The 12,739-nt window shown below is 39.9% G+C and overlaps 1 protein-coding gene across 35 annotated transcripts in view; it reads left to right on the forward strand.

The window, feature by feature from the left end:
• Positions 1-12,739, forward strand: part of AOPEP (aminopeptidase O (putative)) — a 449,451-nt gene that overhangs the window by 59,502 nt on the left and 377,210 nt on the right. For all 35 annotated transcript variants that reach the window (XR_013532554.1, XR_013532563.1, XR_013532561.1 and 32 more), the window contains one exon: positions 12,496-12,649. Coding sequence is in view for 20 of the 35 variants with exons in the window: in XM_078365849.1 (XP_078221975.1) it covers positions 12,496-12,649 (154 nt within the window). In the remaining 15 variants the exon portion in view is untranslated. The remainder of the gene's footprint in view (positions 1-12,495; positions 12,650-12,739) is intronic.

Below are 12,739 nucleotides of genomic sequence, written 5' to 3' on the forward strand. Positions count from 1 at the left end.
TAGATCTAAGTCTAGTTATAAACTCTGTGTTCTTACAACTCTTACACATCCATACAGCCAAAATAAAATTATAAATGAAATGCAGATCAAACTAGAAAATCAATAAAATTCAAATTTATAACTTAAATCCAATTTAAAGATTAATATTTTGCTGAGATGAAATTGCCCCATACCATATGAATGTGGTGCTGATGGCTCCATGCAGTCTCTTTTGAGACTGAACACCTGTTCTACCCTGAACCACACGATAATCCAGTTCTCCACTTGTCTTTTATCTCCTGTAAACTTTTGCATGCTGTGATGTCATTTGGCGTTTACTCAGCCAAAAGCGTCATCCTTATGTTCTTTTCTCATTATCTCTTGATAATTATCGCAGTCCCACACGTCCCTGTGCAATCACACACATTAATGCAGATGGGAACTCTGAAATCATTTGGCAGTACTCAGATCTAGATGATTTTAGGGGTCAGCTGGCCAAATCTAGTCCACTACCTATTTTTGTAAGTAAAGTTTTATTGGCTCATGGCCATGGTCTTTGACTGCCTTCATGTTACAACAGCAGAATTGAGTATTGGCAGCAAGGTCCTGCAAAGTCTAAAATATTTGTTACTCAGTCTTTTACAGAAGTTTTCTGACCTCTGCCATATCCATCTGTCAGTTGTTGTGTATCTATTTGAAGGTTATCATCAAAAAATTAAGAATTAACTTTGAAATTTTTATGGATAACTTTTATACCCCTAGGAATATATCTGTGGACCCTCCCCCCATCCCCAGAATTCCAATTGAGGACAGAGTAATAAAATAGATGCTTATTGAGATTTGCTTATGTTTATACCACTTACACCTTATGTGATATCACAGAACAAACTTTGTGAGTTCAAGCTGAGGGAGAATTAAGCAAGACAAGATAAAAGAACTCCATGCCTAATACTGCAATTCCTCCCACAGACAGGGTTTATCAGAGGATAATCAGGAAATAATAATAATAAAGCTGTTTGCTAGAACCAAAATGGCTGTTCTGAGGATAGAATAATGTCTGCAAATGTATCTGCACTCCGTAGAGAGAGGGATATGGATACAAGATGATGCTATGTCCTTTCTAAGTCATGTTTTCTTGATTGGCAGATTGGTCTCATAGGACCTCTACTTCACTGTGCACAATGCCCTTTAAAACGATGAGCTATCTTTGAAAACATGACTGGCAAAGCACGACCCAGCAAGTCACAGTTTCCATCACAGTGACACATAGGCCTGATTAGCACATTTGCCAGGCACCAGCTGATTTTCCCAAAGAAGCAAAGCACCTGGGAGTAGATAACAGTGACAGCAATGACAGCAGTCCTTGGGCAGGATACAGAAATCAGAAGACAGACCTCTGGGGTCCTTGCTTCAGAAGGGAAATGATTTCTCCTGTTTTTAAAATGAAGGATAATGGTTTGGATATAGGGTGATGACCATTGTAAGAATTCTATTAACTGAGTAGTCATTATTCTTTTTTTAAGAAGGCTAAGTCAAGGCCATAGGTTTAGATTAACTTGCTTGGCTCCTTTATTATTAAACTTCCTCAGCATAATTCGATTTGGGCAGACAGAGATGTTATCCTATAAGTTATTGTTGGCCTTATTCTCTACCAAAATTTAGCTATTGAGTGCAGAGACCCAATGCCTAATACAGTGCCTTGTATAGAAGAAGTGCCAATATGTATTTGTGGAATAAATGTGTTCTTTATAATCAGGCAGAAATAGTATTTTTCATGGAATATACATTTAAAACTACTGCTGATAGTAACAAAATTGACTTCAGGATCATTTCTTTTGTTTTTTCTGCTTAATTGTAGTTTATGCCTTTTTTCCAGCCTTAACAACTTTTAAAAAGAATTGATTTAGAACATTATTATTTTCTTATAGTAATTTTTGTTTAGTTTTATTTTTACAGAGTCTAATTTAGTGTATTCCCACTTCCTAGAAAAATAAAATACTCTGCTTCTATTTTTTGTTGGAAGCCTTAAGTAAATTAAGAAGACTGCCTAATGTAAGCTTCTTCCAGATGAAGGAGAAAAAGCTCATGAACAAGTGGAAGGTGTTAAAAACTACATGTGCCCTTGCATGGGATCTGATTTCATTTTTCTGTGCAAAAGTAAGACTGTAGACATTACTTCATTCTGGGCAAAATGCTACTCTCTGGCCTGCCCAATAGACCAACTCTCTGGCATTCTCTTTCTTTTGACTTTGTGTGGGAAATTCCAGGAAAAAGCCAAGATCTGAGAGCCGAGACCCTCCTGTGTGCAATTGAAAGCCAACTTTTCAAAATGAGCAATACTATTTAGACTACTCCCATCGTATGCAACCAGGAATTGCATATGAGGAAATGGTAAATTAAGAGGCATTTAGGAATGGTTATGATTAAATATTTTCCTCACAAAGAAAGAATGCAAAGTAGAGAAAGCTCCTTGTTTCCAGAACTGGGGAAACTTTATTCCACGCCAGTACACATACATTCCTGTTTTTGAAGGGTAGGAGCACAGGGTAAACATATTAATCTTTTCCTGTTAGAAAGATGCCGGTGAGCCGGTAATTTCTAAATGTCTGTCAGTTAATTCTTTTCTTTTCTTTTTTGAGATGGAGTCTTGCTCTGTCGCCAGGCTGGAGTGCAGGGGCGCAATCTCAGCTCACTGCAAACTCCGTCTCCTGGGTTCAAGCAATTCTTCCACCTCAGCCTCCCACATAGCTGGGACCATAGGCGCATGCCGTCACGCCCAGCTAGTTTTTTTTTTTTTTTTTTTTTTTTTTTGGTATTTTTAGTAGAGATGGGGTTTCACCGTGTTGGCCAGGATGGTCTCGATCTCTTGACCTCATGATCCGCCTGCCTCGGCCTCCCAAAGTGCTAGGATTACAGGCATGAGCCACTGTGCCTGGCCAGTTAATTCTTTTGTTTTGTGATTTGTTGTTGACTAGTTCTTGCTTACCCTCCTGGCACTGCACTTACCATACGTGACATATGTGAAAGTCATCATGGTTTCTTTCAGACAATGATGATTCTCCAGGCATATATATACCAATTCTTGTTGCTGTGGATTTTTGTCTTGGACTTGACATACATGAAGGTTGCATATGAGTAAAGCAGTAAAGTTTACCTGTGACCATCTGGAGCAGTTATGATTTGGTGTCCAGTTAGCTGATCCAGCTTAAGGGTAACTGGGTTACCTGCATCAAAAGTCAGAGTGGCCAGTGAGACTTCAATAACAAACCTGGTGCGGTGTATTCCTTTAGGTATCCCATTAGCCAACAAGGAAAACCTATAGAGGTACTTGTGTTCAGCAGGTGGCGCTCTTTTACCTAGTTCACAAGAATGATCTTGAAGGTCATTCTCTCCTGCCTCTCCTGTGCCTGAGGCAGTACCATGTTGCAGAGAAGGAAACCCGAAGCCTTGCTGGGTAGCATCGGTGCTTGTGAAGTGGTGGCTTGACCTGGCACATCACCCTGGTTAGGCAATGCTGATGCCTACCAGCCCAGGGCGTCTTACTGTTTCGTTTGTTATGGTGCCAGTTACAACCCTTAAGCAACTGTGGAGAAGAACTAACGAATAATCACGCTGTGAGTATTCACGAGGGTGGCACTCACTTAGAAAACCAAAAGATGTAGACTCAGTATCTACAAAATCCTGACAGAAAGCTGGAGTTTGCTGAAAGACCCAAGCAGTGGAGAAGGAGGCCAAGGGAAGAGCACCCAAAATAGGAGCTCTCCTTTTTGTGTATGTATTTTATTTATTGTGCAGATGTATGTATACTATACATTTAAATCTGTAATATATACATTCTATATAGTATGTCTATATGCACTTATAAATGCACATGTTCCTGTATATACATATTCCTATAAAAACATTGTTAGGCATCTTTAATTTGTGATACAAAGGTGTTCCAAAGTAATCATAACATATAGAATAGTTTGGACAGGAATTTCTGAAATAAGCAATCGTGGTTAGAGAAAGAAACAATTTTGAGGTAGGAAAAGTAGCAGGGGCTACTGTGGGACTGAGGAAAGAAAGACTATATGTTAAATAAAAGCATGTATCAATTTGTTATTTCCAAATGCTTCATACTGTTTGTCTAGCCTATAGTGGAGAGGTTGAAAAAGTAAAATGGACGGTTTTAATAGGAAGAATTTAAGTGCCTGTTTTAATTTTCAGTAAAAACAGTAACTCTTTAATATAAGAAGCTCCATGTGATGCTTAACTTTGCAGAGCTATGATCTGCCTTTGCCTCTGCACAAGCAGAGTGGTTATGTGGGTGTGGTTATAGCTGTGCCTTTAATTATATTGAGTGGGTTTATCTAAGACTCACCTAAGAGGACATTGACTTTCCATAAATTTTGTATTGAATTTACTATTGGTAGGCATGACTGATGTGTAAAAATGGCTACCGTATCTTGATTTTTCTTCTGTTAATATATTTTATGAAAAACGATTATCTCAATTAGCTAAGTTTCTCACAGGTTTAGTTTAAAAAGTTCTCTCTCCTTTCATGAACTGACTACTCCTTCGTGTTCTTCCTTTTTCCCTCCTCACTGAGAATGTCTCTTCCCTTCCGTGGAAGATAGAATCTTCAAAACTTCATATGACAGTTTTTAGAATAGTCAGTGAAAAAATAATTAACTGTTTTAACACTCTTTATGATACTTAGTTTCAAAACTATATTTTATTTTTTTTTAATTTTTAATTTTGGATACAGAGTCTTTCACTTCGTCACCCAGGCTGGAGTGCAGTGGCACGATCTCGGCTCACTGCCACCTCTGCCTCTTGGGTTTAAGTGATTCTCCTGCCCCAGCCTCCCGAGTTGCTGTTATTACAGGTGCCTGCCACCACATCTGGCTAATTTTTGTATTTTTAGTAGAGGCAGAGTTTCACCATATTAGCCAGGCTGGTCTTGAACTCTGGATCTCAGGTGATCCATTTGCCTTGGCCTCTCAAAGTGCTGGGATTAGAGGCGTGAGTCACTGTACCCAGCCCAAAACTAAATTTTAAACTGTGTCTTGTGATTTGAAAATTAATCCATTTAAAGTTCTTTTTTACTTGCAAAAAGCACAGTCATCTTTAAGGAAAATTTCAGTGCTGTTACGGAGATGAAGATGTCTGTTTGGATCTTGTAACAGCTGTTATTGTCAATATGTCATGTGATACGTGTATCTTACTAGTGAGACAATTGAAGTATGAGAGGTTTTCCCTCTAAATATAGTCTAATAGGAGAAAGTAAGGAAGTCTGAAGTGCAGCTTTACAGAATCTGTCCAGAAGGAAGGGCAAGTTGGGTGGCAGCTTGTGCTGCAGTTAGGGAGTGCTGTTTTCCTCTGCGTCCCTTCCTACCACCCCTCTTTATTAGTCTTGCTATCGAATCCCAGCCTGGCTGTGAAATCATCCAGTGGCATGATAGGTTTCTGGCCTCTGCAGAGGAAAAACTCTGGGTTAATTCAAGTACAACGTGTTCTCTTGTTTTGCAGTTGGTGTAGCAAAGGGAGTCTAGTGCAAGTGGATTGAATCAAAAGGAAAATGAAGGCATTCACTGTCGGTTTCATCAAGGATGGCTCATTTAAAGCAAACACCATTTAAATAGTCTCCAAATGGCCCATTCTATATGAAGTCATACAGGATGCCCCCTTTAGGTTGTCGTTCTCCTTTAAATGGATTGCTTTGTGTGGACTGTGTTTTAATGCCATCCAACCTTAAACCCCATATGTGGGCCTCATCAGGTCTTTGTTTTCAGTACACATATGGCAGCCATACCTTCAGCATTCTTTGCCTCTGCCTTCAGAAAATCAGCCTGAGCATCAAGGGTAGGCAGCTGTAAAGCTGAGAGCTTGCAAATGATGAAGACTACAACAAATACAGATGACAAGAGCTAACATTTCTTGAACACTTACTTTGTGCCAGTTGTTATGCCTACTGATCACTTTATAGATTCTCTAATTTAATCCTAACTTAATCCTCACAACAAGATACTATGATCATTCTCTTATTATACATGAGGAAACGGATGCATTGGAGAAATTAAGTGATGTGTGCTCAAACTGGTAAATATGGAGCAGGGAATTGAACACCAGCTGTCAGATTTCAGAGGTGGGACTCAATCAATGGACATATCCCAAAGCAGTAAATTTTCATTAATTCTCTTGAAAGATAGGCTTATTCCAATCAATAGACAATCCTGAAATTATTTATCTTTGTCTTGGGAATGCATGCTCTGCTTTCTGGAGCAGTATTTCCACCTTATTCTTTGCTTTTTTTGTAGGCTGATTGGAAGATAAGGTTAGGTGTTGTTCCCTGTGGTGGTGGGCAGTCTTCATGCAAGATTGGGCATGTTGGAATAAACTATATTTTATAAAAATAAACTATTTTTTTCTCACAAATAAGATAAAATTTTAATTTGTAAAATGATCATAGAGAAAAGTGTAGTTAATGTTGAATCACTTATAAAAGTAAACTTTAGAGAGTCTATAAAAAATGTGGTTAGTCAGCTTTTGCTTTGTGAAATTCTTCATTCTAATTCATTTTAAAGTGCACAGAAAAATGACAGCTGCCCTTCAGGAGAATCGGAGTTTCAATGTTGTACTGTACCACATTCTTTGTCTTCTCTTTTTAGTTCTCATTTTCATTTTTGATCACAATCAAGGAGTGTAATTATCTAAAGATACTTTTCTTCCAAATGAGGATGCTAGAAACGTCCTCATAGCGAGGAACTAATGAAAACCTTCTCCAGCACGAGCAGCACTCGGTGATCTCAGCATGGGCTCCAGCATTCAACCAGGATCCAGGCAGGAAGCCCAGGGCCAGACTCTAGAGAAGCTTCTCAGAAGAGTTCGACCAGGGTCTCTGGGAATTGGTTTTCTGGCTGGTTCTTATTTGGCCCAGCCAATTGATCTGCCCCGATTTGACTGTTACTTGGTAGCCAAGAAAAGTTTTTGCTTTTAAAAGCTTGATGTCTGAGTCAATCAAACAGTTGATTCCAAATTAGCTCCACTAAGTAGAGGAACTTTAGGAATCTAAGAAAGTAAAACAAACAAACAAACTTGTGTGCTGTGTAGGAGGAAATCATCTTGAGCACTTAAAATATGAGTTTGGGTGATATTTTTTAAAAATTATTTTATTTCCATTATTGAATGTTAGAGAAGACTTCAAGGAATCAATGACAGTTTTAAAATATTTTTATTGGACTCACTTCAGGTTCTGTTATCACTATTGCTCTCTCACTCCTAAACTCTGGGTCATTTAAGGTTTTTGACTGCTTAATTGCTAGTCTCCATTTTTCTCCCCTTCCACATCTTCCTGTGACTTCTGGTGTCCTCCCCATGTTACCTCAAGGGTACAGATACTCTGATCGAGGTACTGGGCCGTGATGGCATTGGGCACTCTATATGGAGTCCTGTTGACTTTGTGCAGGGATCTAATAACAATACCTCTTACTCCATTAGCAGTGTTTTCTCTTGGAAGTAGTTTCAGTTTCTGCTGTTTCCACAAGTATCATCTTGCCCATGGACTAGGTGGATGGTACAAGAACCAGACCAGCAGCGAGAAAATCAGGTCAAAAATTCAAAGTGGAATGTAGGGAGAAAGCCTGTTGTACGCAGTGTTTCATTCTTAAAAGGATTTCTTAATAGACTAGTGCCTGCTCCTTATCTCTAAATTGCCTCTTTCTTCTGAGTTATATTTCATCATTTTAATAGTACCTCAGTATCAGATGTTATTCTTTTTCTCTTAAGATTCCCTTTTAACTAATCGATTAGTTCAATTATTTTGTATTAAAGATGTAATATTTAAAGAGTCAGATAATTCTAATGGGTTTATTATACCCCTCTTCCCAAGCAGCAGTTCTTTGCAATCTCTCTTCCTCCATTTTTCCTGCTTTTTAGAAGTAACCACTTTCACCTCTTTTGCCCGATTACTTGATATTTACCTGCCTGTCCTTCAGTAAGACACTTTATTGTTCAGAGTTGGTCTTCCCACTATGGCAGGTAAGGATTTAGCTGTCCTCTTCCCTCCCCCAACTCTGTCAAACACAGGCCCCCTTCCTTAAGTCCTGTCTTCTCAATGTAATTAATATCATAATGTTGATTAGACCAGTGTTTTTCATTTATATTATTACTTTGACATAGGGTCTTGCTCTGTCGTCCAGGTTGGGGTTCAGTGGTATGATCACAGCTCACTGCAGCCTGACCTCCTGGGCCCAAGTGATCCTTCTACCTCAGCCTCCTGAGTAGGTGGGATCACAGGCATGCACCGCCAATGCACCTGGCTAATTAAAAAAATTTTTTTTGTAAAGATGGGATCTCCCTGTGTTGCCCAGGCTGGTCTTGAACTACTGATCTTATGTCATCCTCCCACCTAGGCCTTCCAAAGTGCTAGGATCACACAGGCAAGCCAATGCATCCGGCCTTCATTTATATCATTATATTTGTGTATTTTTAAGAGCTGAGCCTTGTAGCAAAACTGTGACTACATTATTATTTCTGTATATGTTATTTTTTTTCTTGGATGGAGTTAATAACAGTCTTATTCTTTGTTTCTGTTTTTTGTTTTCTCATATGCTTGTCCTTTTGGATCTTGATTTTGCATTAGAGGCTTTCTAAATATGCCTGGAATTTTGCATGCAAGCATTTAGGAGCAGGGGACTGAAATACGAATTGGAAGCTGTGAATGCATTTGGAGGCCTTGTCAACCATCAGCTTCACCGTAGACTGATTCCTTAGGCTGGTCCCTTTCTTTCAGTCTTTTTCCTAGAGAGTGAAAGCCTGGCTGCCAGACTTCTGGAACCAAATAAGGGAAGATGTCTGGTGACCTCAGCGTCCTATGAGCATGTATTCATCTAATTCCATTCACTTGCCTTCAACTGCCGTTTCTCCTCCAACCCCACACCTGCCAGTTCAGTGGCCCTCCTTTTACTCTTTCTAGAAAATAGATTTGTTGAGTTGTATGTGGGATGGGCAAATAGCCCAGGTGTGCAGGGTTGGGGAAACTATCTATAGATCTGACCACTTCTTAGATGTACATCTGGTCCTGCTTAGTTTAGGGTTTCCTCTACCCCAGAGACTTTTGGAGCTTCTAAGGGGTAAAATGAGGTGGGTCTTACCTTTCCCCACTGCCAACTTAGGATTCAGATCTGGATTCAGGTCTGCTGTGTCATTTGCCACACTTCCATCTGCATTCTAGCTTCCAATATTCTGCTGCAGTGGTCTCCTGCTTTATTCTCTCTGTCCTTGTTGGTTCATGTCTTTAGAAAAGAAATTCTTTTACTGTTCCTGAATGGAGTTTGGGTGGAAGCAAAGGTAGCCTCTGCCTCATACATTTAAACTTCCCTTTTTACCTGAAAGCTTCACCATTTCTGCATATTTACTGAACAACCAAGAGTCTGAATTTTTAAAAAGAAACTTATAATTGTTCTTAATTAAACTCTAAAATGTACTTCAGACAAAGTATGACAGTCTACAGCCCTTTGATTAAGAAAATGTATTTGTTTAGGATTTTTTTTTTAACGAGGGCCTTTCAAAAGATTTAGTTCCTTGCCCAAAACTTCTTTCTTCTTCCATCTGCATATTCCTTTCTGCCTGCTCCATCTCTCACTGTGTTTCCAGTAAAAAAATGAAAGTTTTCATGGAGCAGTCATGGGAGGCATCGGGTTAGAGGGAATGTAGGTGGTTACAGGAAGACAGAAAAATGAGAGAGGTGGAGTCTGTATAGCTAGTCATATCATTTCCATGCCATGCTTTCATCAAGACAGCTATGACTGTCCCTACGTCCTTCTTACTGGCTTGGAATCAGAGTGGCGATTCTCTTTAAGGCTGTGATTTTGCTTCATGCCCAGTAGAAGCTATCACTGGATTTGATTGTCTTTTTAAGGAGGAGTATGCCTTCAACTTCTCTTCTTCTTCTTCTTTTTTTTGGAGACCAAGTCTCACTCAGGCTGGTGTGCAGTGTTGTGATCTTGGCTCACTGCACCCTCTGCCTCCCAGGTTCAAGGGATTCTCCTGCTTCAGCCTCCTGAGTAGTTGAGGTTACAGGCATGTGCTGTCACATCTGGCTAATTTTTGTGTTTTTAGTAGAGACGGGATTTCACCATGTCGCGCAGGCTGGTCTCGAACTCCTTACCTTAAGTGATCCCCTCACCCTGGCCTCCCAAAGTGCTGGGATTACAGGCATGAGCCACTGCACCTGGCCTACCTTCAACTTTTTAGTCAGCTACAAAGAGAGGGATTTCAAGAGTTGCCATTCTGGTTCCAGAAGCAGGTTGCAGCTTCCAGGCAAGTTGGAGAGAATGGCTGACTCTGGTGGATTTCCAGCAGTTCTGAGCATGTCCTTTTATATCTCTCCTTCAAGTAACTCCTCTCATGACTTCCAAACCTGAATCTCACCAAAAATATTATTTATTTTTTACTAAGTCCTACCTTCCTAAGTTTGGAATTTGTTTTAAGATAGACAAGGGAACCATGCACATGGAGATCAAAATCTAACCTCTATTACTGGTAAAGCACTTTGAAGAATGTCATGTTAGGCCAGAAGGGGCATGTTAATATTTCAACTCTGAATTCGATATCCAATCACAGACCAAATTGGACAACCACAGGCCAATTTGGTCAGTGATTGGATGTCAAATGTGATTAAACCCCTAAAACTTAAAGCAAGAAAAAGAATAATAACTCCTATAAAGGAGTTTGTGAAGGGACTAAAAGATATTACCGTAATAGAAGTTCAAGTCAATATAAAGTCCTCTATGGGAACATGAGGAGTGAAGAAATGTGTTCTATAATATAAGGTGATACTCAGTAGCAAAGACATTGAATCAACTTAAATGCCCATCAATGAAATGAATTAAGAAATGTGGTACATATCATGGAATACTATGCAGTCATAAAAAAAGATTTAGATTATACCCTTCACAGCAAGATGGATGGGGCTGGAGGATATTATCCTAAGTGAACTAAGGCAGCATCAGAAAACCAAATACTGCATATTCTCATTTATAAGTGGGAGGCAAACACTGAGTATACATGGATACAAAGAAGGGAACAACAGACAGCAGAGCCCACTTGAGGGTGGAGGGTAGGAGGAGGGTGAGGATAGAAAAACTCCCTATCAGGCTGGGTATGGTAGCTCACACCTGTAATCCCAGTACTTCAGGAGGCAAAGGTGAGAGGATTGCTTAAGCCCAGGAGTTCAAGACAGGCCTGAGCAACGTAGTGAGGCTCTAGTTCTAAAAGAAAAAAAAAAAAAAAATTAAGCCGGATGTGGTGGTGCATACCTGTAGTCCCAGCTACGTGGGAGGGTGAGGTTGGAGGATCACTTGAGACATTGGATATTGGGTATCCAAGAGGTTGAGGCCACAGTGAACTGTGATCACTCACTGTACTCCAACCTGGACAATAGAGCAAGACTGTCTTAAAAAAGAAAAACTGCCTATCAGGTACTATGCTTATTACCTGGGTGATGAAATAATCTATACACTAAACCTCCCCCCAACCTGCCCCATGATGCAATTTAGCTGTATAACAAACTTACACCTGTACCCTGATCCTAAAATAAAAGTTAAAAAAAAAATCAATTCCCCTTAAGACACACAATTATAGCAGATGCTTGGAAAAAATACTAGGTTAAATCAGGTATATGACGCATTCAGATTTCAGAAACATTAAAATTATTTTTGCATCTTATAAATGGGGGAAGTATAGTGTTACAAGTTATCAGCCATTCATAACTTTGCTTAAAAAGCCTCTAATATTTGGACTAAGTGGAGAGTATACCCTCCCCAGCTCTAATCCCAGCCCTGTTACAAACTAGGAGTCCTTGGCTCTGTTGAACCTCTACACCTGCTTTTAATCTGCTCAGCAAGGAGTGGAAGATCAGCTAAACAGGTAAAAGGGACTAAAAGTAAGACCTGAACTTCCACAGCTAATTAATTTCAGAGTTGAGATGAAAACCCAAGTGTTTCCCTTCCCTAGTCTCATGTGTTTTCTGCTATATCCATTTTATATTGACTTGAGTTAAATTTGGACAGGATAGTTTGGTTACAGCACAAAGCAATCATTGCTTTGCTCACTTCTTCACTCATTCAACAGGTATCAATTGAGCATTTTTTTTAATGCTAAAAACTGTGTTCAGCAATAAGGGTGAATGAGACATATTCTGTCTCTGTAGGAGCATACAGACTATGGCCTTCTGCATGTACAGCTGTGAGGGAACCCCTGCACTACCACCCTCACATGAAGGGCTTCAAACCGATTCGTGGAAGAGACCCAGACCTTCCTGGCTGCCTTGAAGCCATCATCCCTCCTGAGACCTGGTCTTCCCTGAGACCTGGAATAATGTCCCTTCTTCTGCTGATGTGACTGACCTCCAAGAGTTGGCTCTTACCAGCTTATCACAAAAGTTCTTCACATGCCTCAAGAGAAGACATACACAGCAGGGTCCAGAACCGTATATTGGCCTCATTATGGTTTTTTTCTTACTGTTTATAGGGTGCTCGAGCTGGTATTACTATGTAACTATGCCAGTGCCAGCCTCCACCTTCACAATTGCAGTGGGATGCTGGACAGAAATGAAGCTGGAGACATACTCATTAAATGATTTGGCAACAGAGAGACCCTTCTCACCTTCTGAGGCCGACTTCAGGTTTGTGTTTGGGAACTTGCTGGGAAAGAGAAAACACAACAACACTTAAGGGAGTGGTATGATGCATTTCTTCCAAGCACTGGGAATGTG

This window comes from Callithrix jacchus, chromosome 1 (assembly GCF_049354715.1).
Source record: "Callithrix jacchus isolate 240 chromosome 1, calJac240_pri, whole genome shotgun sequence".
In the NCBI taxonomy this organism is placed as follows: domain Eukaryota; kingdom Metazoa; phylum Chordata; class Mammalia; order Primates; family Cebidae; genus Callithrix; species Callithrix jacchus.